Genomic DNA, 18,015 nt, shown 5'->3' on the forward strand with positions numbered 1-18,015 from the left:
AAATTGAATGTATACTTGCTAATAATTATAAACACAAGAAATTCCCCATTTTCTGAATCTGAGTTTTGCAAAAGTTCCGGGGCTGGTTCACACATAGGTGTTTATCTGATGATGACTGCAACATCAAGTGATAATTGCATTTGTGAATGGGCCAACGTAAATATCGCCAGAGGCAGATCTTACACAGGACCTAAAATGGCACACATTATGTTGTAATAAGTCTACACATTAAGCTGCCAGTCATTAGGCATACAGTACTGAGTGCAGAGAAATAAAATATATCAATACATATGTAACACACACACACACACACACACACACACACACTTAACAGAATTCACTTGGTTGCGCTTTCACTCTTCACTCCCATCATGTAGCATCATGTCAGTGCTGACATAGGAAAACGGAAGTCAGATTTATGTTAAGTCAGAGCACAATCCTAACTACCTGAGTAGTAGAGCTGGTGGGGGTATCAGCAGAAGTGTTTCTCTGCTGGGCTCTGCTGCTATGGAGACCCTTGCTGCATCCACCAAAAGTGAGAGCAAGGAAAAAGCTATGCTGGCAGTGTTACTGGTGGTGCTGCATCTTAGTCTGGACCTTTCATGAAGAGAAGCCTGATTGAAGCTTCTCTGCTGCAGCAGCCTGGAACTAGCACAGCAAAAAGGAAAATGCCCCATTTTCTGCCCTGGCCAGCAGGAACTGGCAGGGCTCAGATGTGACAGAGGATCACCTATTCCATGGCTTCCCGACCACTCTTAGGACTGCTCTGTTATATACTAGCTTATAAGGAGCTGCATCTGGAAACTGAATGAATATCATAAAATCTTTCCTCAACCACAATCTTTTCCCCAACCACATTCAACAAACAGCAATAAAAGAGGCAGAATCTGCAAAAGGAAGCTTTCAATTAACACTGGAAAGGATCTTTGTCAAACAGGTCTGAGTTATGAAGACGGATTGCTTCAAGAAACCATAGTTAAACATGGACCACAGTTTACGGTTCAGATGTGGTGCTAAACTGTGATTAATTTAAAAAAATAGAAGCGAAATTCTAATTTCCCTGTAACTGTGGCATGGAAAGGAGAGGAAAGAGGGAGGGGAGTGTGTGAGCCCAAGTCTTGACTAGGCTCACTCCTATCAGGATAAACTATGGTTTATCACAATGGCTGGATGCAGCCACTAAGAACATTCTTCCCCCTGCCCCCCACGGATGTTACAGGCAGCTACAGATTAGATACTCCACTACAATTACTTTTGCTTGTAATTGCTAATGTTAAAATATTGTGCTATAGTAAAACAAGGGAGGGGGCAGATATAATCATTTGAAAGTGACAGTGTCCACATCAAGACAGAAAAATTAAAAACTCCATTTGTAAAATAATTGCATACTTAGAATAGCTTGGCAAATCAAGTACCTGTAAAAACTTCCCTCGCTTCTAATTTATTAAAGTACCTTTGGATGTCAAAAGCTGCGCCAGAATCTGCATAGACCTTTAAGTTACTCAGCAGGATGTCACATGCCTGGTTGATTAGCGGCACCATCTAAAAAGGAGCACATGCACACGGTGTAATTAAAAAACACACAATACATTTCTCTACATTAATTGCATACTGCAGGAGGTAAGTGCTCTCAGGAGCTCCTGAATCTGTGGATAAAGTCATTTTCTTAGGGAGGTTTTACACACATGCAAATGCACGCACACACACGCACACTGTTGTTGTTGTTTGTTGTTTAGTCGTGTCCGACTCTTCGTGACCCCATGGACCAGAGCACGCCAGGCACTCCTGTCTTCCACTGCCTACCGCAGTTTGGTCAGACTCATGTATGTAGCTTCGACACACGCACACACACACACACACAAATACATGTTCCAGTGATAACATGCTCTCTGTCCAAGACTGATGGCCACAGGAGGTGGTTCCCCTGCTTTCTTGTTTCTGTTGTGGCTGCTCACTGCTCTTAGACGGGAGAATAGGCTGGTACATTCGTGACAAATGGAACCTGTAACTGTAGTGTTGTACAATCTGTTTACCCCAAGCTGGAAGGGGCAACTGCCATGGGAAATGAGAAGCCTCTCGGAGCGGGAGTGTGTGTGTGTGTGTGTGTGCGCGCGCGCAGCAGCTGCTATATTGCCAGAGTTTGTTATGTGGCATGGAGATGCTGGGCTCTATGTGCACTTGGCACAGCTCTGCCCTCTGTCGATCAGCACAAAGACAAGTGCATGCACAGCTCATCTTCTGCCACCTTTGAAGAGGAAGGAAGGAAGAGATCCCTTTGCAATGAAAGCAAGAACAGGCTCTGCCACTTGTGTTCTCAACTAGGATCAATTGCTTACACTAAGCAAGCAGCTGACTGGCCGTTGCTAAGCCTGCACCAAAACTCATGGTCAGAACACTGCTAATTTGTCTACTAGCTTACCAGCGACCAGTGCTAAGTTGCCTTTAGCTAGCCTGTGGCACCGTCACTTAGAACATCTGGAAACTGAAATGGATATCCCCCAAAGCTTCATTTGCATAGCTCAAATTATGACTTTCAAAAGGAGGAACTGCGGACTCCCTCCTCAGCTCAGCCAAGCAGGTTTTCTTATACAGTGGTACCTCGGGTTATATACGCTTCAGGTTACAGACTCCGCTAATCCAGAAATAGTGCTTCAGGTTAAGAACTTTGCTTCAGGATGAGAACAGAAAATCATGCTGCAGCGGCAGCTGGAGACCCCATTAGCTAAAGTGGTGCTTCAGGTTAAGAACAGTTTCAGGTTAAGAATGGACCTCCGGAACGAATTAAGTACTTAACCCGAGGTACCACTGTATTTAATACGGCCTGTTTAGACCTTCTAGAAGCTTATAAGGGGCCAATGACAGCCCCCTCCCAGCCACCCTCCGTCCATCCATCTGAGGGAAAGGATTTCTCTGCTAACATAAGAGTATACTCCTCTGCTCAACTGCACCCCCACCCCAATATAAACAACTTGCTGCCACCAGATAAAGGGAGGGAAATTTTCTACAAGGCTGCCGTGTTATCTATCAACCTTTGCTGGGTAACTTTTTATACCACAAATGTTCTGGTTTGGTTTTTTTTGTCCTGCCTTTGTTTTGCTATAGCCCCTCCAGACAGCAATAAAATGGCACCATTGGGAAAGGTGGTGGTTGAGTATCTTAGATGGCTTTAAAAAATGGAATTAGGGAAAACAGTTTTGAGGTCTTTTTAAAATGAAATAAATTAAATAATTTTTTAAACCATGGCATATAAAGCTATCAATGGGTACAAATCATGATGGTTCAGAGTAAGCATGCTAATAGGGAACAGCAGTGAGAGAAGTCTGTCACCCTCATCTCCCGCTTGTGACCTTTACAGAGGCATATGACTGGTAGCAGCTGGAAAACTAAATAGGCCTTTGATTCCACTAAATAGGCCTTTGGTCTGTTCCATCAGGCTCTTATGGAGTTCTTAACACAGAGAGGAGAAGGATCAAACTCACCACTTCATCTTCTGCACTTTGATCAGTTATTTGTGTACAAAGAAACATGCATTATACCAAGTCAAGCCATTGGTCCATGTATCTCTGCATCTCTCCAGAATTTTAGGCAGTGGCCTCTGCCAGCCCTACCAATCCCAGCCAGGAGCTGAACCTCAGAACTTCTGCATGCACCGTCAATGCTCTCCTAGTAAGCTATGGGCCTTTTCCATAGATGCATATTTGAGAACCCTGCAAAAAGCAGGGTCTCCCAATCATGCTGAGGAGCCTAGGCACATACAATATATCATTAATATTAATTACTTAATTTCACGTATAGACCACCCTTCATCAAAAAACCCTAGGGCAGTGAACAAGCCATAATAAAATTATAAAATACAAAATGCCATTATTATAACTTATAAAAAACCTAAAACATCAAAATCACAAATTTACGTTTCACAGTAATGATCCGGCGGCTGGTAACTTGGTGCAATAGTATAACACAAAGGCCTGGGTTATAAGTGTGTAGAGTTTGTGCACGCAGACCAATGGGTTGTGGGATGAAGGAGTAGTGCCGTGTATTAATCTGCTCCTTGATTTGTTGGTTTAGCCAATGCTTAACCCCTTATTCTTCTACAGGCTTTCAGTTCCTTTGCGCCTCTTCCTTGTGGACCTTGCAACACCCCACTGCCTCAAATGATTCTGCTCTTTCCCTATCATTTTAATTTGCCTGCCACCCACAGTAGCATGCTGCTAGCTTACTGTTTTTCTTTTGTTTTAGTTATCCTTGCCCTGGTTCTCTTCCAGCTGACCCCTTTTAAATGTTTCCATAATCATCCCTTTTCATCTGCCAGTCATGTCTTCCTGGCAAAGATGCCTATCCCACAGTGCTCTCTGACAGCTCAAGAATTACTCGCAGTCAATCTCATTTCCAGAACAGGAAACAATCATAATTTACTTTTTAAGAAGAAAGGGGGGTGGGGAGAAAGATGGTAGGATATCAAATTTCACAAGAATCATCTTGCTTGACAAACACTTCAACAGACGGAAAGCTCGTGTGCTGTCACTAACAGGACCAGGACAGTCCAAAAATGATGTCATTGTTACCTATTGTGCATTTCCCGTTTTAGATCTTGGGTTTTGCCAAACAGCATGCAGGAGTCAAATAACCTGTCCATGGAGGGGAAATGATCTCAACTTCTGGGCATTTGGATTGGCTGTTTATGGCATAACAAAATAAAACATAAGCAATATGCTCGCTGCAAATATTTGATCTGCCAATTATCTCATGTCACTGCTGTCTCGGCACCAAGGTTCTGCCAAACAAGACTGCAGGAGTCTGTTGGTGTCAAAAACATTATGGCATAATCCTGCCAGTACATGCCTTGGCACTTCATTCTTCATATGGGCATTTTACAGGAGTGCTTGTTTATGCCACTCTAATGCCAGCACCGTGATCTTCTAATCAAATGCTGTTTTAATTCTAAAAATGGTTATCTACAAAACTGTGCTGCAGCAATATGATTGTTAATAACAGAATAAAGTTGCTACCTTTGAGTATAATGCCCAGATCAAGGGAAGTAATAGTACCATTTTATTCTACCATTAACAGACCCAACCTGGAGTGCTGTGCCCAGTTTTGGGCACCACAGTTTAAGAAGGATATTGAAAAGCTGGAACGTGTGCAGAGGAGGGCAACCAATAAAATAACAGTCAGGAAACCAAGCCTTATGAGGAATGATTGAGGGAGCTGGACACGTTTAGTCTGGAGAAGAGGGAAAATATTCACAAAGTTTATTTCCAGCAAATTCTATTTCCACAGTTACGCCCACCCCTCTTTCGCATTTGTGTGGGTAGCTGATACTCCTTAGGGTCTCCATGTGTCCCCTAGACTTTCAGCTGATGATACTGTTACATGCCACCCCAGTCTCTGAGATGTGAGAGACTCCAGGGGTTCTGGGCTTAGGACTCAATATCCTGGTCACGAAGGTCAGTGCAGAAAGAGGTGTATTTGGGATGTATGGTTTTATTTACACCCATTTGCTTCTACAGCACAGAGCAAATTCTTTGCATAGGCTAAATCATGGTACTTAGTTGCCGACCAAAGCCACTACCTTGACAGGTTTCCCCTTATACCTTCTACCATCACAGGTACAGGCTCACAGGTTCTGGAAGTGGACCCAGTGGCGTAGCATGGGCTGCCAGCACCCGGGACTGTGTGGAGGGGTGGGTAGGAGGGTGAGTAACAGAAGGAGAACATATGCACATTCAACTGCCTAACAGAGTCTGTGTCACCTAGAAGATCACAGCCGCAGAGATAAGAAGAGTCATTCCGTTGTCTGGAGAGGTCACTTCCTGGTTTGCATGGAGTAGCTGTTTTCAGCGGAGCCAAGTAATGGAAGTGTGCAGCTATATTGAGGCAGCGCTGGGTGTTGAAATTTTGTGCCCCTAACAATTTTATGCCTGGCCTTACCGCCCTGTGGGCTGCCCCTGCCCCACTACACCACTGAATGGACCCAATGTTTCATCCAAGCTGACCAAACTCACAGCAATACATTGCACTTGTTCTTGGCAGGAATAGCTGATGTTGTGTGATCAAGGGAGAGGAATCCCCACCCTATTAAATGCCAGGAAGCAACAGGGGTGGCAGGAGGTACAGGAGGTACAGGAGGTAGCCACCCTTACTGATGCCAGCGACCTGCATCCGTGCCAGTGGTAGAAATCCAGCCAATGAGCTTGCATTTGCACAGTGCAGTGCAAGGCCACCTGGAACTTACAGGTAAAGGTGGAAATTCCCCTCTTCCCCTTGACAGCCTTGCAGCAGCAGTTCACTGTTTCAGGTAGTGGCTAGTTAATATCTACGAGTTTTGCAATTGGATTTCTGTGAATAAAACTATCATGGCTGCGTCTGCCCTTAAGGTAGTATCTGGCCAGAGCCTTGGAATGCTAATAGGTTGGGATATTCAGGTGATGCCCCTAAATGGGAGCTAATATTTAGAAGATTGCTTCCAGAGAAGGGGATAGCAAGAATACATTTTCTTCCTCCCTCCTAGCTACGAACGATGCAATCCAGTTCTGTGTGTGTCCCCACAAAAGGGAACAAAAGAATCAGACTACAGTTAAGAGTTCAAGAACAAAGAGAGAGGGATAGTTAAGCTGAGTTTAGGGGGCTCTGTAAATTAACAGCATCTAGGAATGCAGAAGATTTGGCATACAGCAAACCTGCTTGAGTGTTTTAAGCTGTCTACCTCAAATTATGTGAAACCTGCATACTTGAAAATAAACACCAATACTACAAAATGCCTTTTGTCGACTTCCGTGACCTCCTTCTAAAATAAACCAACCCTGGATAAGCAGCATTGCACCCTGGAACTTCTATCCACTTGGGGGGAAAGAATGACCGTAACTACATCATGTGCGAAATAATTTGAATTATGTGGTCCTACAGTATTCAAATTACCTGCAGTCCTCTAACTAAGGATAATACATTTCCAAATGAGCCCTCCCCTCCACCATGCGAAACAAATTGCTCACCTCTTTTCTAACTTAAGAGCCATTCCTGAGCATCTTCTAAAATTTTATTTGTTCCGGTAAATGCAAATGAATGAAGCAAATGTGTTGATCTCTTTTTTTTTCTTTTCCTTAAAGTGGTTTTTCTCTTTAGTTAATACATTACACATTGAGCTCCCTAACCCCCTTCAGGTAGAAGAATGAAAACAGCCATTTGCACCAACCGCTTAGGACTGTGCAAGGTTCACTGTACATTTTTTGCTTTCAGAAGAGAGTACCAGGGAGGGCTACACAGAGGGAGGGAGGGAGATAAGAGGTGACAAGAGCACCGCAGCACTATCAGGAGAAATAAAAATCAATAGTCTTTGGATGGTGTCAGCTGAAAAGGGGAACAAAGTTATTTATCAAACCTGACAAGGGTTCTAGAGCTACAGAATCTTCCCAGTTGTATTTTTTTCTCTTCTCTCTCACAATGCTAAACAGAGCAACCCTGTAGCTTGGTACAATGTAATCAAACATTCATTCTTAAACACACTTTCTTGCAGGGTTTGAAGTATGTTGGCAAACACTTACATGAGGACACTGTGGAATATGCAAGTAAATTTTATCCGAACATCTCAAAGTAACTTCACTCCCAGAAACCTTTCAGGGGGTAGGGGGTGGGCATTGCTATCCGTACTGAAAACCCAACAGGTTAACATTTTCTAATACACTTATATATGTCTGAGAGCCTAACTTTAATTCGGAGATTTGGTGAGAGGATTTTCTGCCTCAGGTGCCAAAGTATCTTGGTCAGCCTTGGGACTATGAACCCTGACTGGGAGCAGGAGGGGGTTACCAACTACTGCTTCTCCTCCTCTGACAGTGAAATTTCTTCAGCTAGCTCTGACAGGGAATGTCGTCCCACCCCCCACCCCTTAAGGCCTACTTCATTCTGTCACAGATTCAGTTTATTTTATTTATTCATCTTCATCATAACTGGACATCGTACAATAAAAACAAAGAACAAAACAAAAACCCACCTTGGATGAAGTTCCAATAATCACAATTAAAAATTTGTATCACAAGTGAGGGGGGGGGGAAATCACATATAGTTTCTAAAACCACAGATCCTTAGGCCTACAAATCCTTAAAAATAGCACAGTGGGGTACCTATTTCCAAGATTAGTATCCTTCAAATGCCCAGGTTTTTTGTTGTTGTTTAATCGTTTAGTCGTGTCCGACTCTTCATGACCCCATGGACCAGAGCATGCCAGGCACTCCTGTCTTCCACTGCCTCCTGCAGTTTCGTCAAACTCATGCTGGTAGCTTCGAGAACACTGTCCAACCATCTTGTCCTCTGTCATCCCCTTCTCCTTGTGCCCTCCATCTTTCCCAACATCAGGTTGTTTTCCAGGTAGTCTTCTCTTCTCATGAAGTGGCCAAAGTATTGGAGCCTCAGCTTCAGGATCTGTCCTTCCAGTGAGCACTCAGGGCTGATTTCCTTAAGAATGGATAGGTTTGATCTTCTTGCAGTCCATGGGACTCTCAAGTGTCTCCTCCAGCACCATAATTCAAAAGCATCAATTCTTCGGCGATCAGCCTTCTTTATGGTCCAGCTCTCACTTCCATACATCACTACTGGGAAAACCATAGGTTTTTACCAGGTGCCAAAATAAGGGAGAGGGGAGAGAAGAGACAGTTCCAGGCACACCTTATGCCTACAACTCATTTGTGGAAAGCCAAATATCGAGGCCATGGAAGACATACATTTACCCATCACTCTCTCCGAATATTTTGCGCCATAACTATATTATGCACTGAACTGTCATCAGTACTGCCGCTCAGGTTTATGTGTACTGAAATGTGTCCGGTGTGACTTAATTTTCTGCAGCTGTACTGGCTGAATTTATGAATATATTATCAACAGTATTTCCTTCCATTTCTAACATTGCAATATTTTAGCAATAGGTTGCAGTTAGTAGGTTGCAGTTAGATATTAATCTAATCGTTAACGTCCAGTTTTATTTTACAAGTTTGCAGAGAGATAGGGGTTGGTAGCAGCGTATGTGTTTTGTGGCCTTAGTAAAGCCAATACCTTTCTGTCTTAAACCCCCTAAAAAATGTGACACAGGGATAATCATGTGACTTAACTCACCCAGCAGTTGTAAGGGTTACTGTGATACTGTATGTAAAGTGTAGGGGCACCTGCCCTTTGGAACACCTTCCCATTAAATATTAGACAGGCACAGTCTCTACTGTCTTCCTGGCGCCTCATAAAGACCTTCCTTTTTTCAATAAGTCTTTTAGGCAGAGATCTCTATCCCAGTCTGCATGTCTACTGGAATTGTTTCCCCCTTTTTACATACACATATTTACATATATGGAATTGATTTTAGACATTTTAAATTGCATTACTTTAGAACTGATATGCTTGCCATCCTGGGCTCCTTTAACAGGAAGGGCAGGATATAAATTTTTAAAAAGTGCTCTGAGGACTTAAGACTGATGCCGGCGATGATGCTTTCAGTGGGGACCAGGAAGTAGGCCTTCTTCACACTGGTGTCCTGGCTTTGCAGTGCCCCCCTCTTTGCAATGCCTGGGACTGCGTAGGGTTGCCATATTTTGAAGAGCAAAAAAGAGGACCCATTTGGCAACTTCTACTTTTAACTATGGATTGTTATGACGACTCTACCCATGAAAAAGAGGTCATGTCCTGGAAAAAGAGGACATATGGCAACCCCACGCAGACATGCACTCTGAAGTCTTAGGTGCCAGGTAAAATAACATTTTATTTCCTTAGGCTTTTAAACTCAGAAACTGTGTTATTTGTATCTTCCTGCTGCTTCTAGGATTGCATTCATGATTCCTTTTTAATTCTTTTTCAAGCAGCTCATATATTTGTGTTTTTAATGCTGGGTATTTTATTGGGTGAACCTTGATGGGGAGGAATCACTGATAAGGTAGTGAATAAATTAAGGGTAGGAAAGAGTTGGACTACACCTCCCATCATTGCTGAACATGCTGGCTAGGGCTGAAGGAAACTGGAATCCAACAATATCGGGGGGGGGGGGCACAGGTTCCCCACCCTTCATATGAATGTAGATCCAACAAATAAATACTCCTCTATCTCTTCATAAGCTTATCTTCCTTCTAATGCTTTGAAATCCTTGGGAAAGTTTGGAAGATAAATATTATTTGCTTTGCAAAGCCAACATGCCTAATGGTTCCTGTTACGAAGGTTGCTCAACTTTTCACATACACAATTCACTGTTTTCTGTTCCCCCATGTTATTGTCAAACTTTAACCTTTCTGGTTGAAACTTTCCATGCTTGGCTTCTGCCAGTACTTGTTTTTAACCCAACAGCAAAGGAAGTAAAATTCCACAAGCATGTTTTGTGGATTTCCTAGTAACAGCATGCCCTTACGGAGGCTGTGGCAGGGTATGTGGGGAGAAGCAAGATGGGAGTCTTTAGGATCTGCCAACTTGAGGCTCTAAACAAAATATCTCCTACGCCCACAGAAGATTCTACCTGCTTGGCAACACGGCTTCAGTTGATTTCTATCATAGAAAGCTACATTTGTGCAAGAGTGATGACTGGCTGGTTCACAGAGTAGTGAGGAAATGTTTCTATGTTTTAAACCAAGCAAGCTGCTTTACTTCCTCACCCCTACCCTGTCAAGGAAAAAAGGAAAAGAAAATGAGTTTCAACAAGGATAGTAATAGACCATATCGCCAGGGTATGTATTGGTTGCATAGGCTGGATGCTCAAGAAACAGCGTACCCCCCTCAAATTTTCTTTGTTCGTGTCAAAATCATTGCACACATGAGCCTGTTCTGAAAAAACACATCAATTAGTGTGTCAGACGGGCTTCTGGCTTCTTAAGTCAGCTGGCAAGGCTGAAAAAAGAAAGATTGGGCAGCATAAATAGAACCCATAAGTACATTTGGTTCGCAGAATTTTGTGTTTGTTTGTTTGCACCCCAAACTCTAAACTCCATGTAGCGTTTAATCATGCTTCGACTGGGATTTGTTCAGTCTGTTTAGTCTGAAGGTGCAACAGTCTGGTGTCGCGCTGCACGTTGCCACAACACAAAATGGGGAAAAGAAGCTGTGCATGAACCACTGAAAAGCAGGGCAGAATGCTGCCCCTCTCTCCCCCCAGTTGTTCTATACAGTACAAAAGCAAGAATTGCTAAGTGAGAAAAGGGCTTTATGATGCTGTTTAACTGCCTTGTGCAATTTCAAGAGCTGGCATAAGGAACAGCCTGCCCCCCTGAACCACAGAATGTACTGTATTGAACCCAAGCCATGGAACGTACTGAGCCAAGCATTTAACACTTTCACACCATGTGTCAAAGAAACCGCCACCCCATGTCACTTGAGTTCTTTTGACCAAGATAGGTAGGAAAGGGTAAAAGCTGATTGCACTAATTCATAAGTACGAGCACTGAGAACAAAAACACCAATTTTTAAGCATGTGCGTGTGTGAGATAGACATATGCACTTCATCAGTTTTGTAGAACTGAGTTTTGTAGAAGAAAGTTTAGTATTTCTATCGCTGGAGATGCTCTGAGTCTAGCGTTGACAGCAAGAGGATAAAAGAGAGGGGAGGAATTATAGAAATGGACAAATATAGATTTTGTGGGAGAAATTTGGGGTTGGCTTCTAAACCAAGTAGTAGCCAGGCAAAATGAGAAGAGTTAAAACTCCTCAAACCACAACCTTCAGCTATACTTCTGCTTTAGGACACATTGTGGTGTTTCACATTGCCAAAAATGTGTACGTATAAATGCAGATCATAAGAGCTGAGTTTCTTGGTTCATATGAACAGGAAAATACTCACACCCTGTGACAGATCAGTTCATATTTAATCTTCATGCATTTTTTTTAATAGAGAAGTTTCATTTAGAAAAAGTTTTAGATAGGTGGGACTATCAACAAATTGTGACAGTGTGGAGTGCTGCTATGCAGTGCTCAAGCCAGCCAGACATGCCTTCCTTTAGGATAAATCCTTTTCACTTCCCCATATCCCCCCATTTCTCATGCCCCATAGATGCAGCATTTAGTGGCTTCTGAGGATGCTCAGTCCTCATAGGGGTGTTTTTTGTCCTACAGATTTGGGGGGGGAGTGTACTTCTGTAAAGTTCAGAGTATCCCTGAGTCTGCTGATGCCACCCTCTTACATGTGTGGATACTGCCATCACTTCAACAAGGTGATGATCATTATGTGGTGATGGGCACCAATTTATAAGGCTTTAAAAGGGAAATTAACAGAGATAAGGCTATCCATGGCTCAAGGTCATGATGGCTATATTCTACCTCCAGGATCAGCGGCAGTCTATCTTTGATTCTGAATACCAGTTGCTGGGAAAGGATTGTGGGTTATTTCAGCCATGTTTTGCTTGTGAGCTTCCCACTGGCACCATCTAGGGTGAGGCCCTATGGGCCTTTGACCTAACCCAGCAGGGCTCTTCCTACAGGGATGGACTTAGGCAATATGGCACCCTGTGCATGGACAAAATTTGCCCCCTAGCCTAGTGATACCTCCCTTCTCCTCCCCTCAACAATGCCCCCTTTGGCTTGGCGCCTCTGCTTCTTACGTCTAATGTTCTTGTCACTCGGATAAGTGCTACACAGGACAGTGTTTTTAGACAGAGGGCTCTTTTCAGGAACAGGCAATAATATCACCCAAATTTAAAAGGCAAAGGCTGTTTCCCTCATGCAACATTAGCACTTCTAAAAAGTTCCTTAAACCTGCAAATGTAAAAAAAATGAAAACAGAAAAATGGGAGGGGGAATACAAAAAGGAGGAGAAACCATTTTTAGGGCCGCTTCAGGCGGCAGCATAGGTGAGTACCAATCTCACTCACGTTGGCATTTGAAGAAGAAGAAGAAGAAGAAGAAGAAGAGGAGGAGGAGGAGGAGGAGGAGGAGGAGTTTGGATTTGATATCCCGCTTTATCACTACCCGAAGGAGTCTCAAAGCGGCTAACAATCTCCTTTCCCTTCCTCCCCCACAACAAACACTCTGTGAGGTGAGTGGGGCTGAGAGACTTCAGAGAAGTGTGACTAGCCCAAGGTCACCCAGCAGCTGCATGTGGAGGAGCGGAGACGCGAACCCGGTTCACCAGATTCACCAGATTACCCGGTTCACCAGATTACGAGTCTACCACTCTTAAGAACTACACCACACTGGCTCTCCAGAATAAAAGTAGTGGTTACTTGTGGGGACTTTCTGCATGGGGAATTGAATGCTTCTGAAAAGAAGAAAATGGCACATCAGATATACTTTGGTGTGTGCTTGAATCACTGTTTTGGTTTCTCCACTCTCTGTTGCCAGTATTTATGGCAAAAGGGAGGGAAGACCCCCATTTGCTACAAACTAGAATATCCTGTTGAAAGGCAAAATATACAGAATTGGGGGATGGGGCAATAGCTCAATGGCAGAGTATCTACTTTGCATGCAAGAGATTCCAGCTCCAATCCTCAACATCTCCAGGTAGACCTGGTGTAGACCCCTGCCTGAAACCCTGGAGAGCCACTGCCAGTCAGTGTAAGCAATACAGAGCTAGATGAACCCAAACAGGGAGCTAAGAATAGAACTGTTACCGTAACAAAACAACAACAAGCACAACGAGAACAAAACCCAAACTGTTTACAGAGAGGGAGTCCTGTGGCAGCTTGAAGAGTAACACATTTATTATGGCATAAGGTTTCATGAACTAGAGTGCCTGCTGCATCTGATGCAGTGGACTCCAGTTCACCAAAGCTTATGCCATAACAAATATTGAAGTGCCGCAAGACTCTGCTGTTGTCACTGCTGCTTGTTTCAACAGTTTGTACGAGTCTCTGCTCTCTCTCCCTTGCTAGCAGTTGGTACTGCCCCTGAACAGCCATACAGCATGAGACCCAACAGTGTGCGCTCCCTTCTCTCCTTTAAATAATTAACTCAGTAAACACAGACATCCATCCCTGCAAAGCACAATGTCCAAGGAACCATTTGTGCAGCTAAAGTATGTCTGACTCATGCCGGCAGGGGTTGCTCTGCACATACCAGGGGCCTTATCTTTCGTTAGGTATAAAAACAGAAGTAAAACTAGAGGATTTTCCCTGTGCCAATGATGACCCACAGTAAGGGAGATTAATTTCTGCCAAGGCAAAGCAAAACTCTCTCTTTCGGCTCCCCCAGCCTCATTTACTGAAGAGGCCTTTGGATTTATTGTTCACACACCCAAACACATCCACACACCCTTAAAATCCTAAGGATTTATTAAATTTGCTATCAAACGTGGGGGGGGGGAGGAAACAGAGTCAGTTGTCTAGGTGCATAACCAATGATATTGTCAGTTCTGATTAATCAGGAGTCTGTGCCAGGCTTATGGCCAATTAGAATTTACCATAATAAGGAGGTGACAGCTGGTGTTGCTAAGCAACAGCTGTCTATAGAGCTAAAGGAGCCAGACACATTTAGATGCTACTGTGGATTTCGACAGCAGCATGTCAAAACAACACAGGCTTCTGACCAGTGGAAAATTTTTACAACCAAAGAACAGGCACTGGAATGAGGAACGTGTTTACTTTTTGAGCCTAAAATTATAAAAAGAAGAGAATTCCACTTTCCTTTCAGGGATGAATTTTGAGGCATTACACTCTGGATTTTAATCAAGAGTTGCTGGAAGTTTGTCGCAGTCTAAATTGAGTCTCGCACTGCTTGAAAAATGTATGGAGAAATCAGCCGCACTGGAATACTAAGATAACTCCTGTCCAGTCTGAAGAATTTGCCTTGCAGCTCTGTTATATTCTAGCAACTTATTGCTATTAGAATAAAAAATAAGAACTATCAAACACAAACATGCACTCTGTTTCAGTGTTGCGTGCGTTATATGTGAAAGAGAGCTCATAACTCTGCAATGATCAGTAAGGGAGACAGCAAATACTTTTTTTCCTGTGGCAGGCAATGGTTAAGGTCAGGTTACTCATGAAAGCAAAAATAAATTACCAGCACTGCCCAGGACTCCACTTTTGCCAGAAAGGTGTCTTTCCTATTAGCATTCCTGTGTTGGTATGAATAAAATAGGTATTGAGCCAATGGAACTGTACCAGGGTACATGCAAGCTATAACCATGGCTACTGTGTTAGTTTGAAGCTGCAAGCTGCAATCCAGAGTCCTCTGCATGCAGCAGATGGAGCCCCACAATCATATGGGGAAACAGCTACTCTGCCACAGCTGAAAAAGAGAAAGCTCCACTGGCATGCATGAAGCTGCTATACTGTCTGGACTGGTCATGTGCTAGACGGTGGGTGGGCAGACTTCATGCTTCTCAGATCTATTTTGGTTTTGCTTTCTTACAAGAACAAGATCTGCCAACCAGAGCCTTGTGCAAAAGACATGCAGTTCAAATTAAAGAACAGGGTTTCTTTAAATGAACACGTTTTCAGTCCCAGGATTTAACTGAGCTCACAGTCCTTTCAAATGAAAATCGACTCCTGGTTCACTTCCTTCATTTCAGCAACTTAATTTGGGTGCGAAAGGTCCTATTACTGCTGCTATTGTTAAACAACTGGAATCCCAGAACTGTTGCCCATCTACCAAAAATCACCCAGAGATCTACCAGTAGACCCTGATAGATCTACTTTCATGAGATAGAAGTACACACTGGCACACATGATGAGATACAAGACAATGAGAAAGTGCACATTTGTTTTTAAAAGTAGCATGAGGAGAACAATAATATACCAAGTAGTTCACAGGGGCTGTCTAGCTGCCATCCTTACAAGAACCCCGTAGTAACATTAGTGTTCCTGACACTTACTGTAGTAATATCAGTGATGATAATAATAACAATAATAACAATAATAATAATTTATTTATCTATCTATCTATTCCCCACCCATCTGGCTGGGTTGCCCCAGCCATTCTGGGTGGCTTCCAATACATAATAAAACATCAAACATTAATAGTAACAATCTGATCCAATTTTTTTAAAAAAAATCACAATAACTTTAAAATAAACAACTTATATAATATATTATATAATAGTATATGATAGTATGTTATAATAGTAATATTAGTGTAATGAGTTTGTAGGTGCAAGTCACCCTAAAGTTCTAGGTCCATCATGTGTTAGAATTTAATCAATGCTTGGAGTGTGAAAACTGAGTTGACAGACTAATATGTTATTAAGCCAGACTCTGTGCATTAGGCTGTGTACTAGACACTTCTAAATCCTCTGGAAATAACATGTGTGAAGAGCTAACCAAGCTAGGCAAAATTTCCTATGTCCAGGATATAGCCTGGGGTGATGAGCCATTAGGAAAGCCAATGGATCAAAGGAACTCTGTGTGATACAGCAAATGGACAGGACCCCTCCCTCCTCTACCACTGTCTCTACTGTGTCTCATTTCCAACAGGAAACACAGCTGGAACCCCTGGAATCTTGCACCGTTGAGAGATTGGGATGGTGTACAACAACAGGTAAGCATCCCTGCCCCACCCACTACTGGAAAGAATCCCCTCTGCTTGAGGCCCTAAAGCAGCTGTCAATCAGAGCAGACCAATCTGGAGGAGATGGACTTTTATTCATAATGCCAAATAATTGTCCCTTGACCTCCCACACATGCTATTGACGTGGTATGCTAAACTACATCAAATGAAGTACCTCCCAAACCAGTCACCGCTGCCTGCTCTCACACAATTGCATTCTTGAACGGTTATATAAAAACAAACGACAGACCCCCCCAAAATGCAGGCAATGAGAGAAATCTCACCATCAAGTTCTAACCAAAACAATCCAGGAATGCTAACCAAATATTGCTATCCCAACCATGCAGGGCAATTTTATTTTACATAACTTGCTCTCTGGTTGCAAACTGCCCTAGCTTTCCAGCTCTCGTACCCTCAGGAGATTTCCAGGTTTCCAGTGTCACAAAATTTGCTCCTTTGCAATCTGTAGAGACGTCAGGAGCCAAAGTTTACTGGGTTCTCAGAGAGCATAGACCAGGCATCCCCAAACTCGGCCCTCCAGATGTTTCGGGACTACAACTCCCATCATCCCTAGCTAACAGGACCAGTGGTCAGGGATGATGGGAACTGTAGTCCCAAAACATTCAGAGGGCCGAGTTTGGGGGTGCCTGGCATAGACAAATGGGACAAAGAATTCACAAAAGAAAACTCACACTTGGTTCTCTGATAAACAGCCTGATAAACAAAACAAAACAAAACCCCTTCTGCCCCCCAAAAGAAGCAATGACTTTACATAGGCAAAGCAGCGAGGCATTAAACAGTTTGTCAGTGGATGACTGACAGCCATTAATTACGCAGTCATCTAAACATCACACACTTGGGAAACATCCAGCAAGAAGAAAAAGAAAAGCTTCTTGTACATGGAATCACAGCACCTGCTTCCTGCATCTTACCTCTTTCGTCTTTGCAGCACCAAAGACAGGGGTCAACAGGCTTCGGACATCTTTCCACCTCTTGTCACGCAGCATGAGAAGGCTGTCTGCAACAGGCTTAGAAGCCAAGACTGGAGTCTAATTGAAGGAAGAGACAGACAAGTACTTTAAAAAACAAAAATCCATCCCTTTTTAATAGAAATTGAACTATTTATCACCGGAAAAGACAAAAGCAGTTAAATAGTGAAAAACTAAGATAACATTCAGATTCCAGCACTCTTAGAGAGTGTCTACATGGCTTTCTCTGCAAAACTCAGTATGGTGCATGTTGCTGGAAAAGGCACCGCAGAAAGACAGGCGTATCTTTCCCAGGGATACTCCAGTACACCTGAAAGCCAGCCAAGAAGCTTCCATCCCTCGTTGGAAGAGACCACGAGAGCCATCTGGTCCAACCCTCTGCAATGCAGGAATCTTTTGCCCAATGTGGAGCTCGAACCCACAACCTTGAGATTAACCTTGAGATTTACCAACTGAGCTACATGCAGCTGGTCAAGAGATTAGCTCAGATTAGACTCATTGTATCTGCAGGGATCTGGCGCACATTGGGTGAACATCCAAGAACACTCCAAGTGCCTGTGGAACAAAACTGTGCTCTACAACCAGCTGGTGT

At 43.3% G+C, this 18,015-nt stretch overlaps 1 protein-coding gene across 3 annotated transcripts in view; it reads right to left on the bottom strand.

The window, feature by feature from the left end:
* The window catches only part of TBXAS1 (thromboxane A synthase 1), a 207,316-nt gene that overhangs the window by 71,708 nt on the left and 117,593 nt on the right, over positions 1–18,015 (bottom strand). For all 3 annotated transcript variants that reach the window (XM_083574202.1, XM_083574203.1, XM_083574204.1), the window contains exons 6-7: positions 17,367–17,483; positions 1,454–1,542 (exon numbers count right to left, since the gene is read on the bottom strand). In XM_083574202.1, the coding sequence (XP_083430328.1) occupies positions 1,454–1,542; positions 17,367–17,483 (206 nt within the window). The remainder of the gene's footprint in view (positions 1–1,453; positions 1,543–17,366; positions 17,484–18,015) is intronic.

Source organism: Podarcis filfolensis, assembly GCF_964270895.1.
Source record: "Podarcis filfolensis genome assembly, chromosome: 10".
In the NCBI taxonomy this organism is placed as follows: Eukaryota; Metazoa; Chordata; class Lepidosauria; order Squamata; family Lacertidae; genus Podarcis; species Podarcis filfolensis.